Raw genomic sequence first — 21,430 nt, forward strand, 5'->3', positions numbered from 1 at the left:
CTTCATGCCTCAGGCAGAAATATCATACGTCGGACTTTTGTTCTTGCGCTGCTCAGAACGGGTTAAGCGGCGATGATTATGAATCGGCCTTGCGTCAAGCTTCATCGCAACTATTCTCATGAAAGTAGGCTGAAAGCTTTGCTATGATGGGGATGTGCAGACTTCGGGGCTTGATCAGAGTAGCAATTAAATCGCCATGGGCGAACCGTTAACGGTCAAAGAGGCCTTTGCCGGTGCAGGCCACTTTCTGGGCCCAATTCTTCAACGAGGCATGTATTAGATGCAATATAATGAAGCCGAAACTTTCGCTAACGAGAGACTCAAGATGAACTGCAAAAATCTCGTGGCAAGTCGCTGATAGAGATCTTGAATCAAGGTGAACTCGAGTCAACCGACGAAGCATCTGCCAGAGGGAGCGTCGTTAGCAAAGCATTGGACCTGCTTCGCCAGATCCATGTAGCATTTGTGATCCCAGTAAGCGATACAGACCAGAGATCCGGCGTTGGCAACAACCATGAAGACCCAAATCTAGAGGATGCAAGACGTCGCCGCATCCTTCACGCGCTGTTGGATTTGATCTCTCTAGAAGGGATCTACCCTTCGCTTTCCTGCGGGGTTGGAATTCCTCTTCAACAGCGTGTCATATCTGTTTTACCAGCAGGAGTCATTGCACAGCAACAGATTCCCGTTTCTGAAGAGCCACAGAATGCCCTCCTGCTTCGTCGGATTCTGGCAACGCTGTCTGAAATTATATTGGATAGCCGGCCAAGCATCCAGCCTGTTGTACGGGGTCGGATACTGAGCGATCTAATAAGTTCATTATCAGACCTAGGTTACAACCCGAAGCTTCCACCTCACAATGATCAAGATCAGTATCGTCAAACGCTGGCAAAAGTAATTGAAGAGTATGATACTTTCTCCTGTATTGTCCATTCAAATCCCTGACCCTTCAGCAGCACGTCCAGCGCAGAGTTACTACCGATCTTGTCTGCGTTTCTTCAAGCGAATCCTACCACATGGTTCAAGTCCATCGTGACCGGTTTATTATCAAAGGTCCCTTTGCGTCCTGGTGGTGTGCTACAGACTATTGTCTTTCTTGCCTCGCAGTTCGCGCCATCACTTGGCCAAGAGGCGCAAGCTCAAGCATCAGGTGGTCCACATATTACAGTCAACGCAATAATGCATGCCTCACGCCTGCTTTCCTCCGTTCCTCAGGACATGATCGCCGAGGACTACTTCAAGGTCATTGGTCCACAGTTACTAGCTTTGATTGATGGCGAGGATCCGGATCTGCGAAAGGCTGCCGCATACATAGTTGGCAACGGAATACTTGGCAAAAGAGCTTACGGAGCACCAGGGACTGTTGGCCATTCAATATTCTTGGAGCCGGTCTTCCAAACCCTAACGGGGACACTCGATAAACAGCATCGAGCTTACATGGTACCGGCACAAGAAGCGCAGAAACCAAGGTCAGACCAGGTATTAGCCACTGGATCTGAGGTATTACTCGTGATCAACAGAGTGAAAACGTTGGTCCTGCAACCGCCAAACCCCGGGCTGGTCAAAAGAGTTGTATACCCTATCCTCCTTCCCCTTTGGGGTTTGGCGTGTTTCAGTATTCAGCAGCAACAGACTGTGCTCCATGACGATATCATCGCTGTACTCCAGACGTACTTTGGTATATCTGTGGGCTTTCCTCCACTGAAGAAGCTAATCGACGATCTTCTATGGGAGGGTGGCCCAGTCTTTACATTTGCCACCAATTCGAAGAACGAAATTATTCTCAAGAAGCGCGCCACAAGCGAACCGGAGACAAATTTAGTGGGACTCCTTGATGCTCTACAGGTTCGGACCAAGTTATTTATGAGCTTGCTAGATGCAGACCCTAGCCGCGATGAGCAGACAGGAGAGGCGTTCCTTTACGTGAGCGAAACCTGGCTTGCCCAGCCTTCAAGCGCAGGTCGTACAACGGATAAACTTGAACTGGCTCCAGATATCGGCGAGTCTGGTAGCATTTTGCGAAAGGTTATTAGTGCCAAATTAGCGGAGTCGCTTCTGGATAACTTCAAAGACACACTTTCGCGAAAACCTCTTAAGGTGCTTGAGCTGGTAAAGCACATTATTGACGGCGAATTGGGAAGATCAGATGCCCAGATCAATGCAGCGAGGAATCGAGATTCGCGGAACGTATCTTTATCATCGTTAGCCAACATTGTCTCTTCGCAGCAAGATGAGCCGAGTGAGGCAGCTGAACATGACTCTACGGAGTCAATCCAAGTTGTCTTCAGTTTGCTCTCTACAATCCTCGCATCCCCTGAGTTCTCCATGTCGAATGAAACCAGTGACCTGCTAGAAGATATCAAAGGAAAGCTTGATCGACTTCTCCCACGTCTACCAACCTCACTATCGAAATCTGGAACCACCGCATCTATGCTCCTTGAGATCCAGATCACGTCTCCTGAATTTACTGGATCCAAGGGGAAATCCACTGAAATCCCAGATTTTGAGATACATCGCCGCGCCTTGACGAACCTCAACTCTGAGCTTCCGCCAGTACAAGCAGAGGGATTCTCGCTTCTGTCAGATTTGATCAAAAAGTCATCACCGATTCTCGATATACCATCAACTCTTACTCTCCTCCTGTCCGTCATCACCGACTCCTCCGAATCGGCTGCAAATGACGAGTTCATTTATCTGAACGCCATAAAACTCATAGGCACATTAGCCTCAAAACATCCACGCACGGTCGTAAAAACCCTAATCGACCGATACATCGATCGAAGTGAAAATGCCACCCTTGACCAGAGACTCAAAATTGGAGAAGCTCTCATCCGCACCGTACAGGACCTCGGCGAAGCCCTAGCAGGAGAAACAGCCAAGAGCCTAGGAGATGGCCTGATAGCCGTAGCAGGAAGACGAGCACAAAAGCCACAGGCCCAGAAAAGCCGCAAACAAGCCATGGAAAATGAGAGGCGGAGAAAAGAGCGCGAGGACCGCCAGAACAAGAACAACGCGCCAGCGGGCTGGGAATTTTCATCCCCGCAGACATCGAAGATCCTCGAAGAACTCATTGACGATGAGGGCTCTGATTCCGAAACCCCAGAGCAAGCAACTCACTCCGCAAACATTATTGCCGCCTGGGCGGCCGGATCATCGCGCGATGAGGAACCAGATGATCTCCGTGTCCGAGCATCCGCACTCTCTATTCTTGCAACAGCCGTCCAAACAAACATCTTGGGACTTGGACCTTCGATCCTCTCCTCAGCCGTAGACCTCGCCCTCGCAACACTAACCTTAGAACCCGACGACGAATCCGCTATCCTTCGACGCGCCAGCGCTGTACTCCTCCTCGATATCTTGAGAGCCCTCGACACGGCGCGGGAGTCGCGCAGAAACCAAAATCTCGGGTTCGGGTTCACTCTGGCGGACGACTCATCCCATGGTTTCCGTGGTTCCACCGCAGGGACCAGGGAATCCTCGAATATCGGCAATATCCCACACATGCTGCGGACGCTGGGCGCCGTAGAAGCCCGCGAGATGGACAGTATTGTCCGGGGCCACATCCGCGTGTTGACAGAGAGCTTGGAAGCTTGGGTCGAAAAGGCGATCTTTTGGGGAGTTGGACATCGGCCTGTAGATGAGCCACGGTTGGAGCTTGGGGATCGCATTGCTGGGTTGAGCATTGATCCGTTGTCTGGGAAGGGTGGTTCCGGTAGGCCGAGGATTGAGGAGATTGAATAGAGGTAGATAGCTACTACTTGACTTACAGCCGAATTGTTTTATGGCCCCGAACCAAGTACCAACTGTGCATTCCACATTATTTCCCATTTGTATGAATTATCAGGCTGTCATGTCTCAGATCAAGTCATTGACACAAGGGTGAAGAATCTCTAAGGATCAACTTAGATTGAGAAACACAAGAAGGTGGGAAACAAAAGAGCCAGCTCATCTTCATGTGCACCCAAGTACAAGTAAACGAAGAAAAGGGACATCGTACGCAGGAAATCCATCCATCATGTGCCTTTCAGCTATGAAATTGAACATATCAAGACATCCTATCTCCTGCCCATGTTAGAAGATCATCGAGTAACCTCACGAAGCTTTTATCCTAATGACGTCCACGAGTGCCATATCCTCCGCGTCCATAGCCGCGACCGCGACCGCGTCCGCCGCCATCACGACCGCGGCCACCATATCCGCCACGTCTAGGACGGCTCCAGCCCGAGTTTTCGCATGGGCGAGGCCCAGCAGCGATACGTGCATCGCGCTCTTTCTCTGACAGGTGAAACTTGTTCGTGATATTGATGAGATCGCAGAATGCCGCAGTCTGGGGGTTGGTGTACTCTCTAGACTGCTCTTCTACGGTTATTGGCACCGCAGGGTTGTATATCGGGGCAGTTATGATGAAGTTCTCTGGTACGTCCAATTTTCCGGCTCTGACAATGTTCTCCTCAACCCAAGCTTCCTCCTTCTCAATTAAAGGTCTGTAGACGGCATCGCCCCGGTCTGATGGTGGCCTTGCACTGGGATTTCCAAGTTGAAGGTCAGCGGCAAACACACGAGTGATGGCGAGCCACTCTCTGTCATATTGCAGACGAAATGGGCGCTCTGTTTGAGCACCGGTTGTGTCGGATACGGGGTTTATCTCTAGAAGCTGAAGGAACTCGCCTCTGGGTCCACACTTGTCTAGAGCGAGGAAGTTTGTGGTTGTGTTCTTGATCGCTGCGGGGAAGGGAGCGTGAACAGGTACAGGTCGGGGTTGCGGCTGAGGAGGAGCTGCAAAGCTGCTTGGAAGCTGCTTCCGCAGGTCTTCCGAAACATCGGATTGAGTGGAAGCTCCAGGTTTTGTGTTGTACGTACTTTCGGCCATGGGACGCTTTGCAGTGGAAGATTCTGCGTCCAGGTCGGAGTCACTATCAAGGTCCAAATCAATTTCGTCCGCGTTCTTGACCCGGTCATGGTGCTTGGTCTTTTGCTTTTTCTCGCGAGGGGCACCATTTCTCTCAACGGATGCAACTTTTCGACCGACTCCATCCTCATCGGAGTCTACCTTGCGCCATGTAAGGTTATGCTTAACATCAGGAGTTGAGCTGGGAGGATTTTTCCCCTGCTCAGCAAAGAAGCGATCATTCTCAGCAGCTTCATTCTTCGCCGCGATATCACCAAAGTTCTGCCACGCTGCCAACTTGTCAGGAATGTTCTCAAACGTGTTCTGTGACGGCGCGGCAGCGGCTTCAGATTGCGTAGTGAGAATAGGAGCATCCTCATTTGCGGGTTGGGACAAAGTTGGCTGAGAGGTGTCTTTGGCGGGTACAGATTGCTTTCTGCTCTCTTCGTCTTGAGGAGCAGTGTGTTGTTGCTCTTCCTCTCCAACAAGCATGTCAAGCATTTTTCCCGGAATAGCGGTAAGAGAGGGACCGGCACCATCTAAACCGAAATGGTGTTCAGTCTCTGGAGTTGGATGCTGGAGACAGGCGGCAAACTTAACATGCAGATGTGCAGAGAACCAGTATGCAGGACGCAAGCGGTCAAGAACGTTACGTGCTGCCTGGCTGCCAAGTTTCCCGCTTTCTGAATCTTCCCTGAATCCCCGTTTCTTTTGAAAAAGCTGATTCCAATCGCCACAGTATTCAATTTTGTGGGGCCAGTCATGCGATAATCCCACGTCAACCTGGGTGCGGACTTGAAGGAGCTTGCGGACGTCCAATTCCCGAACGTGGTAGATGCTCTTGATCTCCTCTTCGTTGTACGGGAGTCTCTCATAGTGAGACGTTCTGTAGTTGTAGCCCTTGAAAATACCAGACAGGGCAGCAATACGGAGTGGACCGCAGCGAAGGACATTTGCAGCACCCATGTAGTAGATGTTGGGAGCAACCCAGCCGCCGTAGTAGAGTTCGAACATGTAGTTGCTAGCCTCATGGTTCCCACCGATGAAGATGGTAAGATAAGGGGCGGTGCGCTGTCCACTATAGTACTCGTGGAAATCGCCGATTTCCCTGTACCTCAGTGGCACAGACATGCAAGCCAAGTCGTTGCTGTTGCGAATAGCCTAAGTCGTGGTCAGGTATGATCATTTAGATCTGGAAGGGAAGGCCAAAGGAGCCCTGTGCTAACCTGAAAGTCTCCTCCAATGATCAGCAGATCAACTCCGCCCCAGCCCTTCAAGGTGGCAGCATGTTCGACAGAGGCGTAGATATCATGGAGACGCCCGTGGCCCTGTATGACAGTTGCCAAGTCAGAAAGGAGGGACAGCAGAACTACTAACTCGGAAGAGCAAAGTTGGAACTTACACAGCCTTCGACAGCGACCCGAAAAGACTGGGAATCTGGATCAGACATTGCAATCCCCGTCGCACTCATCGAAGAGACTGAGTGGATGATATCGAAATATCAGGTAGCAAAGTGAGGCCTTGTAGGCCAGCTGAGCAAGAGGCTCTTCAATGCGATGGATAGGTAAGAAAAGATGTAGCAGAAAAGAGGTTGGTTATTAGAGAAGGTTCGGATGAAAGGAATTTGATGGGAGGAGAAACTTTGTGTGTGTTATGATGGAAGTGAGTGAGCAAGTGAGGTGTAGTGAATAATCTGTGTTGCTCCCCAGGCATTTTTTTTTACCAAACCCGCTGCTGCTGGTTTTCCCCTACCCATAGTTCTCTAACTTTTCATTCACTAAAACCAGGCCTTAAAAATATCGCATATCTGTGCAATCTCCAAGGACAATGCATTTTAAAGAACACGCCCCTCGTTTGACTTTTCTAAAGGACTCTGCCAGCTCCTTGAGCTCGTCGAGCCCCTCTACGGCCGCCTATCTCATGTCCGTCCATAATTCAATCTTTCACGAGGAGCTCAAACCACTCAACCAGCGACTCCACGACACTTTCTGCGGCGCTTGCGGTAGCCCTCGGAATAAGGAATGGACAAAAACAGCAACTATCAGGAAGAAGTCTCGGAAGCAAGCATCTTCTACGGCAACTCCCAACGGGGCGGCCATCTACAAGTGTCTCCGGTGTCATCGAAGAACAGTTACCCCAACTCGTACCCCTTCCAGAGTTCCTCCTTCAGTGACAGTTGATTCACAGCCTCTCACTCCTAACACGACTACAACCCTCTCAAGCCAAGTCTCTGCCAGTAAGACGGTCGACAACGCGAGTAGTAAAAAGCGAGCAAAGGCAAGGAAACAGGGAGGACTGCAAGCCCTTCTAGCGGCGAAACAGTCTCGAAACGAATCGACTCAGTCTCTGGACCTTTTTGATTTCCTCCAACAGTGATCTCCCTCTTGCTTTTCTTGGAGCTTTCGTCTTTTTGATGCCAAGACCGGATTGTCGGCTGGTTTTGATCCGCAACATATTTGGACTAGTGCGGGGCTCACTCCCGACAGCTTGGGCTGCTTGGTCCAGCGGCGGCACCACTTTATGGAACTCAGTTGAAGCTCCACGAGCCCAGGCTCTCTTCTTCTACAGCTCCCCTCACTTTCTCCCCGTCCCTTCCGAAGCTCGATTCAATCTGACAACAACCTTACTCGAATCCCTTCTCGAAGCTTCAAATGTCTTCAGACGCGATGTCGGACTACTCCCAAGAGGACGAACATGATCCTCAGGCAGACGAACTTCAAGAAACCGCCTTGGTGACGTTGGAGGCGCTCATCAGTTCATGCAGCACGCAGATGCAACCATACCTATCAAACACCATCAGTTCTGCTCTGAGATGCCTCAAGTACGATCCAAATGTGGCCGAGTTGGAGGAAGACGAGGAAATGAGCGGTACACAGGACGACGGTTCGGAGGATGACGCGACGGAAGAGCCTGAAATGGACGACGACGAATTCGAGGATTTTGAGGAGGAAGGTGGCTACAGCGATATAGACGATATGAGTTGGAAGGTCCGCCGATGCGCAGCCAAGCTCCTGTACACTGTCATTTCAACGTACGGACGAGGCCGTGCCTTGGATGATGCTTCCTTGTATCAGCAGATAGCGCCTGCTATCGTCACTCGCTTCAACAAAGAGAGGGAAGAAAGCGTCAAGCTTGAGCTGGTCTCTACTCTAGACGCCCTAGTACGTAAAACCGGGGAAGGTTCAATGATAGCTACTTCCAACGGGTTTTTGGAATCGGTCGGAAGCGGGTCCAAGAACTCGAGAAAGAGGAGACGTCAGGACAGCGATGCCAGTATGATCGACTTTGAGCCAAGCATGGGCACCTCGTCCGCAGCAGGCACTCCTTTGGCTGCCCCATCTTCACCAAAGACCGGCGCCCAGTCGGAGCTTGCCAACGCTCTACCCGTGATTGTCCGGAGTCTAGTCAAAATGTGGAAGCAAGCTTCTATTCCTCTAAAACAAGCCATTATTGTTCTCCTAAAGAGCTTGGCGCTCGTTCGCTACGGCGGCCTTGCAGATCATCTTCAACAAATCGAAGACCCAATTGCGGATGTGCTCAAATCGACCTTGGCTACTGGCTCGTCGGCGCCTGTTGGAGCTTCGGCGAGCGCGGGTACTCTGCAGATCGAAGCCCTCAGTCTAATTGCTGCGGTTGCTGAAACACACGCCTCTGATGCTCTTCTACCTTTCTTGATTGCATTAATTCCCGGTGTCATCGGCGCGGTCAATGATAGGAACTATAAAGTGAGCAGTGAGGCGCTCTCAGCCGTGGAGCAAATTGTTAAAGCACTTACTCCACCACGTGTACCTGCTGCTTCGCAAGACCTGACATCCCAGTTGGAGAAGCTTTACGATGTTATTTACAGCCGCATCACTGATACAAGCGCGGACCTCGAAGTTCGACAACGGGCCATTCACGTCCTGGGTGTTCTTATCGCGCGATCGTCAGGCGAACAAGGCTCGGCCTTCCTCTCAATACAGCTTCGGACGAAGGGTCTTGCTACTCTGCTAGACCGCCTGAAGAACGAGACTACACGGCTATCTGCTATTCGTGCTGTTGACGATGTGGCTGTTTTGTGTTCTCGAAAGGAGGATATCGACTCCGCTTGGGTCCGTGAGGTTACTGCCGAGCTTGGAGCGCAACTCCGCAAGTCAGACCGAGTTCTTCGAAGTGCCAGCTTGGAAACTCTTCGTAGCCTCTCCATGAATCCCAACTCAAGAGCTCATTACGATGGTGCAACCATGAAAAACCTGGAAGAATGTCTTCTCCCTCTCATCACAGTTGAAGACTTCCATTTGTTGGCCCCGTCGCTCATCATTCTCGCAAAACTCATTCCTGGAAATGCGCAGCTTCTAGTCGAAGATAGCTTAGTGGCCTCTATTTGCTCCATTGTCCTGAATACCCTCGCAGGAACTGTTCTCAAGGCACTCTTGCTTCTCGTGAGAGTGATTGGGGAAGAGAATAGCGGCTCTGCTCTGATGCAAAAGCTTTTGAGAGATGTCGGTATCAACGGCGACACATCCGTTGTTGGACGGGCCATCGGCACACTTCTGGTTCATGGAGGTACGAAGCTGGGTGTCCGCATGGAGGATTTCCTCTCCGAGCTGCAAACAGTGGACGATCCTCAGCGCAAGTGTCTTGCCCTCGCTATTCTAGGTGAATCCGGGCTCCGTATGGGCACCAGCAGCCCCCTGAATCCCGACGTGTTTATCCCGCACTTCAGCTCTAAATTTGAAAAGGTACGCTTGGCGGCAGCTACTGCACTAGGAAATGCGGCTGCCGGCAATGTCAAGGCTTATTTGCCTACCATTCTAGGTGGCCTAGAGAAACCCCAAGGTCAGAGCTACCTTCTCCTGCACTCGGTAAAGGAATTGCTTCAGCACCCCGACTTGATACGGCCAGATGTAGCTCCGTCCGCTGCGAAGCTCTGGCAGGCTCTACTTGTTGTCTCCAAAGAGGAAGATAACCGTGCTGTGGGAGCTGAATGTGTTGGGCGCTTGGCACTGGTTGACCCAGCTGCCTATATCCCACACTTTCAAGTTAGTCAAATTTCTCCCACTGCTTCCTATGTCTCTTCGCTGATTCTTTCAATCTTATAGGATTATCTCTCTAGTCAAGACGTGAGCATCCGCAGTGTTGTGATCTCTGCATTCCGCTACACTCTATCCGACTCCCGCGATACCTACAACGATGTTCTTAGGCCCCTCATCGTGCCTCTTTTAGTCAACATGCTCAGCGATCGCGACTTGGGCAACCACCGCCTCGCTCTAACCACCCTCAACTCCGCAATCCACAACAAAATGGGTCTCATCCTCCCTCATCTTAGCGAACTCCTCCCCGCCGTCCTCGGCGACACCCAAATCAAACCCGAACTCATCAGGGAAGTCCAAATGGGCCCTTTCAAACACAAAGTCGACGACGGCCTTGAGCTTCGTAAGGTACGTGAAACACCAATTTCTCTTCCATTTAACAGAATTTACTAACAACTCCCTCTAAAGAGCGCCTACGAAACTATCTACGCCGCCCTCGACACATCCTTCTCTCTATCACATCTCTCTGAAATCTATAACCGCATCTTAGCCGGCCTCGACGACGAGCAAGACATCCGTATAATCTGCAACCTCATGACCTCCAAACTCATCACCCTCGCCCCCGAAGAAACCCGCCGCCAGCTAGATGCCCTCTCGGAGCGCTACACTGCTGTTCTATCCTTTAAGCCAAAGGATAATGCTGTGAAGCAGGAGCTTGAGAAGGCGCACGAGGCATCAATGGGTGTTCTCAAGATCACGCAAGAGTTAAGCAAGGCTTTCCCTGTGGGAGAGGGATCTGCGGATGTGCACAAGTGGAAGACGTACATTGAATGGGTAAGGGGTCAGTTTGGGAATGAGTTGTCGAAGCTTGAGACGGAGTTTTAGCCCCAAGGGTAGATATGTAAAGGATGCTACTTTTATCGTTCAGCTCGAACGTAGCTGTCCCATATACAGGCATGCAATGAGATGAGAGGAACTATCCCACATACACTTCGCGTTTGTAAAAGAACGATTGAAGAGGCAGAAAAGAAATTCAGAATGCAATTGCTGCTAGAAGACGTGGATCAAGTAGTTAAAAGAACAGCTCGCTATGTACCCATGCACCTAAATCCCGGGCGACGCCAAGAGACTCACGGATATCAATGTCCAAACTCCCAAGTGTGGTTGATCTAATTTCGCTAAACGCAACGCTGCACCCAATGACCCAGCCTCCAGAATACTTCAAACATATTTTAAAAAGAAGAGAAAGAGAAGAGTAGAAAAATCAAGCTCACATAACCAATGCGGAGAGGATATCGCAAGCCAATGTGTTGCGATGAAACAAGACGAAGGGGATCAGCCAGCGATCACCTTCTTCTTGAGAACACCGAGCTGTTCAAGTCGAGCCCAAGCTTGATTCATATCGGAGCCTGGCTCCAGGACTGGTCGGAACTCCAGTCCATCGAGGTATTTCAATGCGCCTCCAGTTCCCGCATAAAGCATGAGCTCAAAGACCCGACGTTTCAGCCTTGTCCCTTGGTCCAGACGGGACAGGTGCTTTTGATCCAGCAGTGGATCCGCGAGAGGAAGAGTGTAGGGGTCGTTGATTTCGGGGTCTCTCTCCACACCATCTTCTGCTCCTATTGGAACCAGCTGGCCTTCACGGTCAAGTTGCCTCATAAGAGGAAGATCCAGATCAACTCCATGGTTTCCGAAAGACGTTCTTTCGTTCGACATCAGGTTCCGTGTAGGCTGTTTCCCATTCCCTGTAATTGGCGGGGGGTAGAACCTGACCGTCAGGGGGTTCCCTCTAATGTCGACTTTCTGGAGTGTGCAAGTTTTCGACTTGTTGGTACGTCCAACTCGACTCAGAACCTGGCAAAGTCGTCTGAGCCTCGAGATAGAGTTACCCGCGATAGCCAATCGCGAGAGACAGTTCATGCCAAGCAACTCGTTGACTCCCAAGAGGGAATTGAAGTTAAGATTGAGCACCTTGAGGTTAGGAAATTTGAGAGCAAAGTCGTCTGGCAGAGATTCTAGACGGCAAGATGCAAGGTCAAGGAGCTGAAGGCTCAAAAGAGGTGTAGATGGTGAGATAGTTTGTGCCGAGAGCTTGTTCGAGGAAAGGTACACCTTTCTGATATCCTTGACTGTACCCAAGTCTAATTCGAAGAAGCCGCCGTTGCGCTCGTTTGAAATCAATTGCTCCCGTGCAGACAGCACCTCCAAGTCCCGCGTATGGCTGATCCCGGCAATAGTGGACAAACAATTCTGGTCCGCGTAAAGAAGAGTCAGTGATGGGAAACACTCGATATCCAGATGCCGCAAACGATTGTTTGAGAGTTTCAGACCCCGCAGCATATCGAGGGGCGAAGAGCAAGTGAGTTTTTCGAGTTTATTAGAGGTCAGATCCAACTGAGCGAGTGCTGGGAGATTTTGAATACTTCGGACGGACACCAGCTCATTTTGGCTCATATCCAATTCGCCAAGGCGAATTCTGTGGTGGACAAAATGTCAGTAGCTGTATCAAACACGCGACTAACAAGGGCATCACTTACAATTCCGCTGTTTCAAAATCGACAGACTTCAGGCGGTTATTCCTGATCGTCAAAGTCAGTAGACCATTCAATCCAAAGACACCCTCAATGTTTTGGATATTGTTGTCGTCTGCTCTTAGTTCCCTGAGGTGAATAAGCTCGCTCACTCCATCTAGATTATCCAGCTCATTTCCCGAGATGTCAAGGTACTGTAAGTTAACCAGATGGCTCCATGCAGTGAGACTTGAAAGGCAATTATTCACGGCACTCAGATTCCTCAAAGTGGGTGGAACTCCACTCAACTGGCTGATATCGTTCTCTGAAACGTCTAGCTCTTCGAGACGAGGACAGAATTCGCTGAGTTTGTGAAGAGTGATAAGGCCCTTACGGCGCAAAACCAAGCGGCGAAGGTGTTCCCAATAAGGTTCATAGGGTTCGGCTTCTGTGATGTGCTTGACGAGGTCTTCTGTCGCTAGCGCAAATGTCCCATGCACCTGACGCAAGGATGTTGGGTGTGTGCGTTGAGCAACATAACTCGCATCGAAATGTAATGGCTGGTCGATCTGATCCACTGTGAAATCGGCAAGTGGGCTAAGATGGAAACTATAGCTTGTGTCCAGGCCTGTATTCTCCAGGTAGGCTAGTGGTTCATCGATACCGCCTTCAGCTGCAGTAGGCTGGAGAGCCCCGCTTCTTCGCATTAAGCTCTGTTCTTCAACTGTGTCCTCACATCCTTCATCAATTTTTGAAATTGAGCGCCGTCGGAAAGCTTGCTCATATTCGGACGGTTGTTGCTTGGAATGCTCGGCAGCCACGGCTTGCGCTTGCGAGGTAATTGCGACTCTGCGAAGCTTGGAAGGGCTGTCATCATCGCTGTACTCAATCTGTGAAACAAGCGGGGATGAGAAGCTGATTGTTACGACTCGTGCTTGATGATTAGGTTCTCTCAGGTGATGAGGGGTTTTTGACAAGCGGCCTTCATGAACTTTGATCTCGTGTTCAACGTCAGTTGAAGACGTTCGGCTTTTGGGAACATCCGTTCCCCATGAAGTCTCTCTTGTTCCCGAAATCGGCTGACTAGACGTCGATTGGCTGATACCAGATTGAACAGAGCTGAGGTTGACCGAGGGGGCAGCAGGTGCTGTTTCGGCAGCAGGGTTTAATGCCTTGTCCTGCGGACTATCACTCCTTTCAGGTTGACTCGACTTGGCTTTCTGTGAATGAGAACCTGAGCTTTGTGTCCTCATCATCTCTTCTAGCTCGTCGACGCTGAGGTCAGGAATATCTTTGAATGGATCGTCGTCACCATCTTTACCCCTCTGATTTGTACGAGGCTGCTTATCGTTTTCCTTGACCCACTGATGCTTTAGGCGATCGTAAGTGAGCCCATTCACCTGCTCCGGAATCAAGTGAGAGACAATATCGGAAGATAGTACACCCTTGGCATGAGAACCCTGAGAGGAACCAGTAGGAAATGAGCGAGCACTAAAGCTTGTTGCGGAACCTGCAGTGTCAAGACGCAAAAAGTCATAGAGGTCATCTTCTTGGGTTGATGGTGGCGCGGGAAGCTTGCGCTTTCGATGCTCTGAATGAAGGCCTCGTGCCCAATTCCCAGAGTCAGATCTCTGAGATTCATTGCTGTTCTCTCTGAGATGTAGACCCATCACGGAGCCGTTGGGCCCAAATTCCAACTCGTCATTTTCCTGGAATTTCTTCAAATGGCTCAGAATACGCGGGTTCTGCTCCTTGGGTTCTCGGTATTTGCGCAGGTCAATCCCTTCCCTACTAGGCGGCCGCGAAAACTCTTCCAGTGTTGACTCCTCTTCATAGCTCCCAGAATCGCCATCCTGCTCCACATCAGACTCGTCTACCGGTGACAGGCTACTCTTTGCTGTGCCTTTGGATCGTATGAGGTTCATGACTTTGGTTGCTTCATTCAAGAAGTCTTGAGTAGTGATAGATCCTTTGCGAACCTCTTCAGTTGCTGGTCGTCCTATCACATTTGGCACGGCTTGAGATGCTGGGGAGCTAGCAACTTCGTCGTCATTAGGGCCGGGCTGTTGGGTTCGTCTATTTGGAGAGGCCTGTTTCCTTTCAAACGAGCCAGTCTGGTGAGGAGTCGGGGTCCGAGGGCGGGGACCAGATTCAGAAAGGATGGCAGCTTCGTTGCTATCATATTTTAGGCCATGTTGCATCAAACTTCGTTGGAGCAAAGACAAATCATCAGTTGCGGCACTGTCCTCCAAGTCGGAAACCCCCAAAAAGGAGCCGCGGGGCTTCATGATGGTTCTCCGTCTTTTCGGAGTCGGGTCCTTTACAGGGCTCCCTGGAGTAGGATTCAGCTTCAGCTTACTCTCTCGCTTCTCTGTTGCACTTAAATTGTGGCTTCCTGCGCCATTTTGCCCAAACGTCAAGTTATAAAACGTTGGAGAGTCACCACTAGTCTGCCTATATCGCCCCTGGTATTTGCCCTTAGCAGATAGCAACTGACCCGGTGGAGCAAGATTAGGGTCCGGAGAATCGGTATGAAGAAAATTCCCGTCGTAAGGGCTGGCGTCGGAGAAGTCAAAGTCATCCAATTGACCCTCGCCGAAGCGATTGATATGAGGTGTCCGCGATTCGTCAGTTCTTGGCCGACCCTGCCTTCGGGCAAAACGTTCGCCCCGGTGATCCGATTTTGCATTCGAAAGACTTCGGTTTTCGCCTTTACGCCGGGCTTCCTCCGACGGCGAGACTGGTCCATCCTCCTCCGATTCGTCGCCAAGCGTCTCCTCGAACTGGCTCATCCGTCGAAGGAGTTTATTGTTCGTGAATGTGTCGTGTGTCGAAAAGAGCTTCAGTGGGCTTCCTGACGATAACATAGCTTCAGCTTTACTGTCCGAGGTTCCAACGTGGGCGGAAGAAGGTCGTGGGAGTGTTGGGGGGTCAGTCCGCGCGTTGGTCTTAGTGTAGAATGGCGGGGAGCTTCGAATTCGCAAGCTGGGACGCGCGAAAGGAGAGAGCCGGTGGGCTGGGAAGGCCGTGGGAGAAAAGCCATCTTTATGGAAGGAGCGCTCATCGAGAAAGGGCTCCTCCCCTTGCAGGCTCGCAAAGGCACTCCGCCCCCGGTAGTCCAATGTCCCCATAGAAAGATCCTGAGGAAGGGAGTTGCTCGTCACGTCCACCAAGTCATCTTCAGGCTCGCCGTCGGACGCGATGCCGCCTGTTTGCCTAAATAATACGCTATCGCTCGCTCTGGAATCCGGACGATCGTCTGGCGCCAAGTGGAGTCGCTCAAGTTTGGATGTGACCTGCTTCAGCGCGGACTTGATGATTTCTGCCGTGCCATTCCCATCAACTGTATTTGTTTGTGAGAAGGTAATGGGAGTAATGTCCTCGTTCCGTAAATCCTCCAATCCGCTGGCGGAACGCATCTGCGCGTCGTCTTGGGACTCAGTCTGGGGTTTCGTCGCATATGACGGTTGTTTCGGTTTTTGTCGCTTTAGCTCCCGCTCATCGTCCTGTGGTTTTGTTGTGTCTTTGGCGCGTCCTAGACTGGGACGCGAGTTCCGCGCAGATGTTGTCTTTCCAGATGTCTTGCGGTCACTTCCACGACTGCTCGTATATATGCGTCCCGGGGATTTGCCCTTGTTTTCCGTCCCGGAATTGATGCTAAAGTTCCACCCGTCGTCTGGCTGCTTCATTCTCGGAATTGGTGTGCTTCCAGCTAAGGGCGAACCTGGGGAAGGAGGCTTGAACACGCTTTCCAAGCCAATCGGTGCAAACAAATCGCGTTGATCACCTGAAGGTATCTCGCCGTTCACCAACCTCCTCCGCCATTCCGGTGTACCATCCTTCCTACTATCCTTCTTCGGCCGTATTTGGACAGTGCTTTGTTCTCCCGGCTGGCTCGACGCGTTGGAAACCGACCGCAGAGGTGACCTCCCATCCATCGCAGACGGGCCGGCTCTGCGCCCAGAAGGCGGGTTCGGCATTGGACTCTTTTTGGACTTGTCCGGTACGGGCGATCGCAACTTGGAGGGTGTTTTCGGGGAACGCGGGGTCTTGGGGGTGGGCGGCTCTCGTTTATGAAAGTGGCACGGTCGCGTAACCTTTTTCTTAGGATCTGAAGATGGAGAGAGATCAACGGGGCGACGCGCGGGAACAGGAATGCGACTAGGAGTATTCTGTACACTGGAACGGCGGGAGTGGTTGTTGATAGGTGACCGGGGGGCAGGGCTGGAGGGAGTCCCTGGCAACGATACCCAGTCATCTGAAAGGCTGTCCAGCCATGGCGGGGTGCCCATTGTCTTAGTATAAGAGGGAATTGCGCAGGTGCTGAAACCAGCTCAGCGCGGGTCAATCACAAAGCCACAGTGAATCCAGACACTGCGGAGATTAACAGATGCAGGGAAAACATGGAGCTGCGGCCCCAGGAAATAAAGGCTGCAGGAGTAAAACAGATATATAGCAATAAAGCAAAGGTAATAACAGACAATACGTCTAGTAAAAATCGAATTCAGGGCATCCTGATGTGATGGAGGGGGAGCCAAGCAGAAGTATTCTTGTTGTGATGATGGCAGCTTGCAACCACAGGCCTGGAGTCTGGTTCGGGTGCTCGGGGCAACCCCCAACGCTTCCACGGTACATCCAGCTGTCAGCCACCGCTTGTTTTGCTCCCTCGTTCTACTCGGACTAGCCCTGTAGCTGCACAAGATAGATGCACGTTCATTGCTGTAGCTCTACCCAACAATTCCACCCCAAACACAGCTTCATCTCCATTGTCCTGCCTCCAGCAGTGGCTTGGAGGTTACCCCCTTACTGGCAGGCGCAGCATCTCGGCTCTTGAGGCAAAACAACTCCCTGCATCACGCACGCAGCAACAGCGCCCCATGTCCACTCAGAGAAGTACAGTGCATGTACATCGAGGTATGTATATCTCCAAGCCCTAGTGTATGCATGAGGTTGCATTTCACTGCAACTACTTTTTCTTTTTCTTGGGAGCTGCGGTCACCATCTCAACAACAACAACAACAACAACCACGAAGCCTAGCCCTCTCAAAACACGAGCCACCAGATAGGTAGCCAGCTCATATCGGGCTCGATCGGACGGGAATTATCAGAGCGCGGCAATTTGCTCGCTCCGAGACATCATGTAAGGAGAATGGATCTCTCCCCTGAATAACCAGGGGTGTCGTTGATTTTCCCCGATGTAAGGAGGTTTAGATCTCAATGTACAGAGATGCGGGCTCCACAGATCAGAAACAGGTTCAATGAGTATTTGTTTCAGTTGCGCGTCTGCGAGAACTTCTGAAAGGATGGAATATTATTATTACTGGAATCATGATGACATACTGTAGGCTTGTTGTTCTTAGTAAGGACACTGTTAAGGATTCAGTACCTGCGTGGTATATTCTTATGCTCATCTCATCATCTGGATAATGCTCTTCAGGCATATTTTTAGGGCACGTTGTTAAAAAAAAAAAAGCCCGGTACCTATCATATATCACCTCTCTGCTATATTTAGTAACTGGTGAGGTATACTACGATAGAGAATAACAAGATAAATATTTCAATACTGGAAATTATGATAAGGGTTCTTCATTAGATAGAAATATCATCTAGAGATAGATGTTCTTGAATTCATGCCTGCTTTCTTTTTCGATATTTTCAGAGGTACAAAATAATACTTGGACAACATGTAGTAAAAAACATGATCTCTAAATAAACTCACCAGACAACGCAAACCCAGACAGTAGAGAGAGGGAGAGTTTAATGCTAAAGACTGTTAGCAAGCAATCGCGTTGGCAATCAAGGCCCGCAACTCTCCAGGCGAGAGCAAATTATCGATATACTCCTGGGCATTCTTCCCAAATGAATCCCGAAGCCTGGCATCACAACCAGCTTGAGTTAAGAGCTCGGCGAGTTGTGTCGCGCCTCTTCTGCAGGCGAACATCAGTGCCGTCTGGCCGTTTTGTGTAGTGTGGCTGAATCTTGCTCCGCTATCAAAACGGGGCTTCGCAGCAGCTGGATTGCGCATATCTGCGGCGAACAGTAGGGCTGTCCTACCTCTTTTGTTGGTGGTGGATGTCTGCGTCTTTTTGATTGAGCACCTCCACGCCTTTCTCATGGCCGTGATCAACAGCCAGCATCAGAGGTGAAACAACGCCAATTCGTCCTGACAACGAAGCATTGGTTCAGAGAGTGGATATCCAAGGTGCTACTTACATGCTCAGTTGAAGGTTTCAGCATATGTAGGGGACACTGAATACCTGGTCGGATGTGGAAAGGCATCGAATGTCAATCTTGGAATGAAGTAGAGAGGCTTGCTCTTCTGACACTACTGGCTGGAAGCGGATGTATATTTGCAATCAGACGCCAGGCTATATTGGTTTAAAGCCTGTCATAATCCTATCCGAAGAATATGGGCTCACTTGGAGAATCCACATTTTTCAAGAGAGATACCACAAAATATGCAGCTTTGGGAAGCCAATACTGGTAGGAGTTCATTTGTGCATCTGCATTTTTCAATGAATGCTCAAGCTAGTACCTGCAGAGGCTGCCTGATAGGACCCATATCACATGATTCAAGTAGTTAACTTAATGGCAATGTATGACATAAGCCTAACACGTTGCTGGGGTATCGCGGGACGCGTTAAGTGGTTTCCGCTTCGCGACGTTGGGGCTTTGACCACTGGAGGAAATTTCGGAGATAACAGTCGCAGATTGGACTGTGACGCACAGAGAACATCTTGGATACATCTGACCCTGAAGATATGAAGACTCCCTTGCAAAGCGCTTCACCCTTGCGATTCTCTCGACTTGACCTTAGTGCCCTGCTGCAGCTGCAGCACGGTAAACATTGACGCCGATTCATGACCCCACCTCTCACAGATGCCACCTCGTCGTCTACCTTCGCCCCTCGCACTGGAAACATGCTCGTCTCTCGCCTCTGACGCCGGTGACTATGACCTAGCTTGTTCGGACGATGAGCTTGACGAGAGACAGCGCTCGGCGCGGCGCGGAAAGATTGAGAAACTCGGAGAGGCGTACCTCCAGGGCAAGCCGCTCTTCATTCTCTCCGCGGGTCTTCGAGGCCCGCTCGATAAAGGGTGGAATAATCCATGGAGGAAGGATAGGAAGAAATCTGCCGCAAGCCAGATTGGCGGCGCCGATGCCGACCCACCGGTCATACCAGAGACGAACTCCAGAAAACGGAAGCTCTATCAGAGCCCGATAACTTCCACCCATGCACGATCATCGGCGACTCTATCAGCGTCATCTCGCCCTGGCCGTATCCGCGAAACTGCGCTCGCAACTAAATCAAGGGATCGGGTGCCAGACCTAGGTGCCGAGGTTCACTGCTCTCCCCATTTTACACGAGTGAAACCCTCAGATTCAAAGTGGTTAAAGAAGGACAAAGTCTCAACTCGATTCCAGAATATTGACTCTCCGACTTCGCCTACAACAAGTGTCTCAGCTCGACGAGTTAAACCAAGGTATGCTACTCAGTCCCTTGGTAGATCAGAGACTGCGGCCTATGAAAAAGCCAGGTCATCGAAAGGCAGCCGGCCAAAGTATATACCCTCAGAATCAAGCATTGTCACCCAGCCAGGGCTGTGTGGTACATCTCCGAATGAAAAAGAACAGTCAGGTGGCCCGAGGAAGCGAAAGGGAAGCACACAATCCAACATCGAAGATGTGTCGCTTCGCGTGGTTTCATCCTCATCTCAACTACCAAAATTCGAGTACCGATTAAAGCCGCACAGCCGAACCGACCAAATAAGCTCTAAATCCAGCAAAGATGGCACAAGCGAAAGTTCCGCTGCTGTCCTCGACAAACTACAACCGGATATCCCCAAAAGCTCGCCTGCGAAGTTACCTTCGATGCGTAGCACAGAAAAAACTATGGATCAACATGATACAGAAGTATCCAAAACTGTGACAAATGCCACGTATACGGATGAGGACCCTCGATCGTCGCATCTTGAGAAAGGACTGGCTGGAGAATTGAAGAGCGGTACCACCAGCGAGAACAACCTTCCGTCCGCCCAACCTGCACCTGAAAATCCACCCATTCCTGACAATCTAGCATCTCTTTACTCGATTGCGATATCTAAAGGCACCTCAACCCGTACGGAGGATCACAATAACGATCATCAGTTTTCGACCCAGGCGGCTGTTTTGATGGCTCAGAAATCTTTCCAGAATGATCTTAGAAGTCCTGAACAAAGTCCCGTCTTGTCGAAAAGGAAGCGACGGGTATCCCAGGGCTCAAACAACGAATCTCCGAACCAAATCAACATTACACCGTTCCACAGACTGAATACGCCCGATCAGGATATCGGGAACCCGCGTAGCGCCCCGAGAACCGGTGCCTCACAAATGATGAGCACCCAGTATATGATCGATGCTGCCACGCCTTTCACATTTAGTACAGAAAAAAAGAAGACAGATCATCGGCTCCTGTCCTCTGGAAAAGACAGGTCGGCATCGAAGAAGAGGAAAACACCAAGCTTCGCTATATCACCATCCGTATCATCAGCCGAGCAGTCAGATCATGATGAAGAGCACATCGCAAGCGTTTTCGAGCCGCTACCCCATGATGCGCCAGATTCACCCTTTAGATCGCAGCACAGCGCGCTTCCGATGACTCTGACGGGCACAACGCCACCCACAGCTCAAGAAGGTCAAGGCGCAGACAGCTTTAACCTCAGCCAGGCTATCGCGGAAGCCGGAAGCTGGCTACAGCAGAGCTTTGAGATTAATAAGGATATTGCCCACTGCAAGACTGCTAAACCACCTCAAACTCATCCTCCTAATATCTTGCACTGAAATCGGATCAGCGGAGCTCTCTTGATTTTTATGTAGAAGCGTATATGTACGGCGTTGCGAGCGATCTTCTTGCAATTTGCGATTGCATGACATGATAGCATAGCGATTGGTTAACCGGGCAGTCTCCTGATTTTTTATCCTCCCATGTACACCTAGAATATCTTTTAAATAAATCACTTTGAAGCTCCATGAATTGTTCA

At 50.6% G+C, this 21,430-nt stretch overlaps 7 protein-coding genes across 7 annotated transcripts; 4 read left to right on the plus strand and 3 right to left on the minus strand.

Annotated features, from left to right (window-relative positions):
• Positions 1 to 27: 27 nt before the first annotated feature.
• BJX68DRAFT_110286 (RTP1/Tango6 family protein) lies at positions 28 to 3,796 on the plus strand. Its single transcript, XM_071035908.1, has 3 exons — positions 28 to 269; positions 326 to 905; positions 957 to 3,796. The coding sequence occupies exons 1-3, from the start codon at positions 197 to 199 to the stop codon at positions 3,739 to 3,741; spliced, it is 3,438 nt and encodes a 1,145-aa protein (XP_070897896.1). The 5' UTR covers positions 28 to 196; the 3' UTR covers positions 3,742 to 3,796.
• Positions 3,797 to 3,805: 9 nt separating this feature from the next.
• BJX68DRAFT_239641 (RNA lariat debranching enzyme) lies at positions 3,806 to 6,618 on the minus strand. Its single transcript, XM_071040568.1, has 3 exons — positions 6,291 to 6,618; positions 6,115 to 6,216; positions 3,806 to 6,049 (listed from the first exon to the last, which is right to left on the minus strand). The coding sequence occupies exons 1-3, from the start codon at positions 6,357 to 6,359 to the stop codon at positions 4,109 to 4,111; spliced, it is 2,112 nt and encodes a 703-aa protein (XP_070897897.1). The 5' UTR covers positions 6,360 to 6,618; the 3' UTR covers positions 3,806 to 4,108.
• Positions 6,619 to 6,624: 6 nt separating this feature from the next.
• BJX68DRAFT_110302 (ribonuclease P Rpr2/Rpp21/SNM1 subunit) lies at positions 6,625 to 7,402 on the plus strand. The gene has a single exon (XM_071035909.1). It carries the CDS (start codon positions 6,716 to 6,718, stop codon positions 7,262 to 7,264), a length of 549 nt encoding a protein of 182 aa, XP_070897898.1. The 5' UTR covers positions 6,625 to 6,715; the 3' UTR covers positions 7,265 to 7,402.
• On the plus strand, positions 7,403 to 11,010 carry BJX68DRAFT_110308 (TIP120 domain-containing protein). Its single transcript, XM_071035910.1, has 3 exons — positions 7,403 to 9,909; positions 9,970 to 10,308; positions 10,369 to 11,010. Exons 1-3 carry the CDS (start codon positions 7,540 to 7,542, stop codon positions 10,783 to 10,785), a joined length of 3,126 nt encoding a protein of 1,041 aa, XP_070897899.1. The 5' UTR covers positions 7,403 to 7,539; the 3' UTR covers positions 10,786 to 11,010.
• Positions 11,011 to 11,235: 225 nt separating this feature from the next.
• On the minus strand, positions 11,236 to 16,702 carry BJX68DRAFT_268110 (uncharacterized protein; the record flags this gene model as incomplete). The annotated part of the gene is made up of 2 exons (XM_071045990.1): positions 11,236 to 12,376; positions 12,438 to 16,702. The coding sequence occupies 2 exons, from the start codon at positions 16,700 to 16,702 to the stop codon at positions 11,236 to 11,238; spliced, it is 5,406 nt and encodes a 1,801-aa protein (XP_070897900.1).
• A 1,340-nt stretch (positions 16,703 to 18,042) lies between these two features.
• Positions 18,043 to 18,920, minus strand: BJX68DRAFT_239646 (uncharacterized protein). Its single transcript, XM_071040569.1, has 2 exons — positions 18,830 to 18,920; positions 18,043 to 18,778 (listed from the first exon to the last, which is right to left on the minus strand). The coding sequence occupies exon 2, from the start codon at positions 18,523 to 18,525 to the stop codon at positions 18,184 to 18,186; it is 342 nt and encodes a 113-aa protein (XP_070897901.1). The 5' UTR covers positions 18,526 to 18,778; positions 18,830 to 18,920; the 3' UTR covers positions 18,043 to 18,183.
• Positions 18,921 to 19,078: 158 nt separating this feature from the next.
• BJX68DRAFT_239649 (uncharacterized protein) lies at positions 19,079 to 21,427 on the plus strand. Its single transcript, XM_071040570.1, has one exon. It carries the CDS (start codon positions 19,290 to 19,292, stop codon positions 21,228 to 21,230), a length of 1,941 nt encoding a protein of 646 aa, XP_070897902.1. The 5' UTR covers positions 19,079 to 19,289; the 3' UTR covers positions 21,231 to 21,427.
• The last annotated feature ends 3 nt before the right edge of the window (positions 21,428 to 21,430 follow it).

The sequence above is a fragment of the Aspergillus pseudodeflectus genome (genome assembly GCF_044049435.1).
Source record: "Aspergillus pseudodeflectus strain CBS 756.74 chromosome Unknown BJX68scaffold_28, whole genome shotgun sequence".
NCBI classification, from domain to species: domain Eukaryota; kingdom Fungi; phylum Ascomycota; class Eurotiomycetes; order Eurotiales; family Aspergillaceae; genus Aspergillus; species Aspergillus pseudodeflectus.

Bases quoted from the DNA above. Each gene is read 5' to 3' on its own strand.
- BJX68DRAFT_110302 (XM_071035909.1), top strand. From the start codon at position 6,716: ATGCATTTTAAAGAACACGCCCCTCGTTTGACTTTTCTAAAGGACTCT.
- BJX68DRAFT_239646 (XM_071040569.1), bottom strand. From the start codon at position 18,525: ATGAGAAAGGCGTGGAGGTGCTCAATCAAAAAGACGCAGACATCCACC.
- BJX68DRAFT_239649 (XM_071040570.1), top strand. From the start codon at position 19,290: ATGCCACCTCGTCGTCTACCTTCGCCCCTCGCACTGGAAACATGCTCG.
- BJX68DRAFT_110308 (XM_071035910.1), top strand. From the start codon at position 7,540: ATGTCTTCAGACGCGATGTCGGACTACTCCCAAGAGGACGAACATGAT. The intron at 9,910-9,969 runs GTTAGTCAAATT...TCAATCTTATAG, and splicing joins CCTATATCCCACACTTTCAA to GATTATCTCTCTAGTCAAGA. The intron at 10,309-10,368 runs GTACGTGAAACA...CTCCCTCTAAAG, and splicing joins ACGGCCTTGAGCTTCGTAAG to AGCGCCTACGAAACTATCTA.
- BJX68DRAFT_110286 (XM_071035908.1), top strand. From the start codon at position 197: ATGGGCGAACCGTTAACGGTCAAAGAGGCCTTTGCCGGTGCAGGCCAC. The intron at 270-325 runs GCATGTATTAGA...GAGAGACTCAAG, and splicing joins GGGCCCAATTCTTCAACGAG to ATGAACTGCAAAAATCTCGT. The intron at 906-956 runs GTATGATACTTT...ACCCTTCAGCAG, and splicing joins CTGGCAAAAGTAATTGAAGA to CACGTCCAGCGCAGAGTTAC.
- BJX68DRAFT_239641 (XM_071040568.1), bottom strand. From the start codon at position 6,359: ATGAGTGCGACGGGGATTGCAATGTCTGATCCAGATTCCCAGTCTTTT. The intron at 6,217-6,290 runs GTAAGTTCCAAC...ACTGTCATACAG, and splicing joins GGGTCGCTGTCGAAGGCTGT to GGCCACGGGCGTCTCCATGA. The intron at 6,050-6,114 runs GTTAGCACAGGG...ACCACGACTTAG, and splicing joins TCATTGGAGGAGACTTTCAG to GCTATTCGCAACAGCAACGA.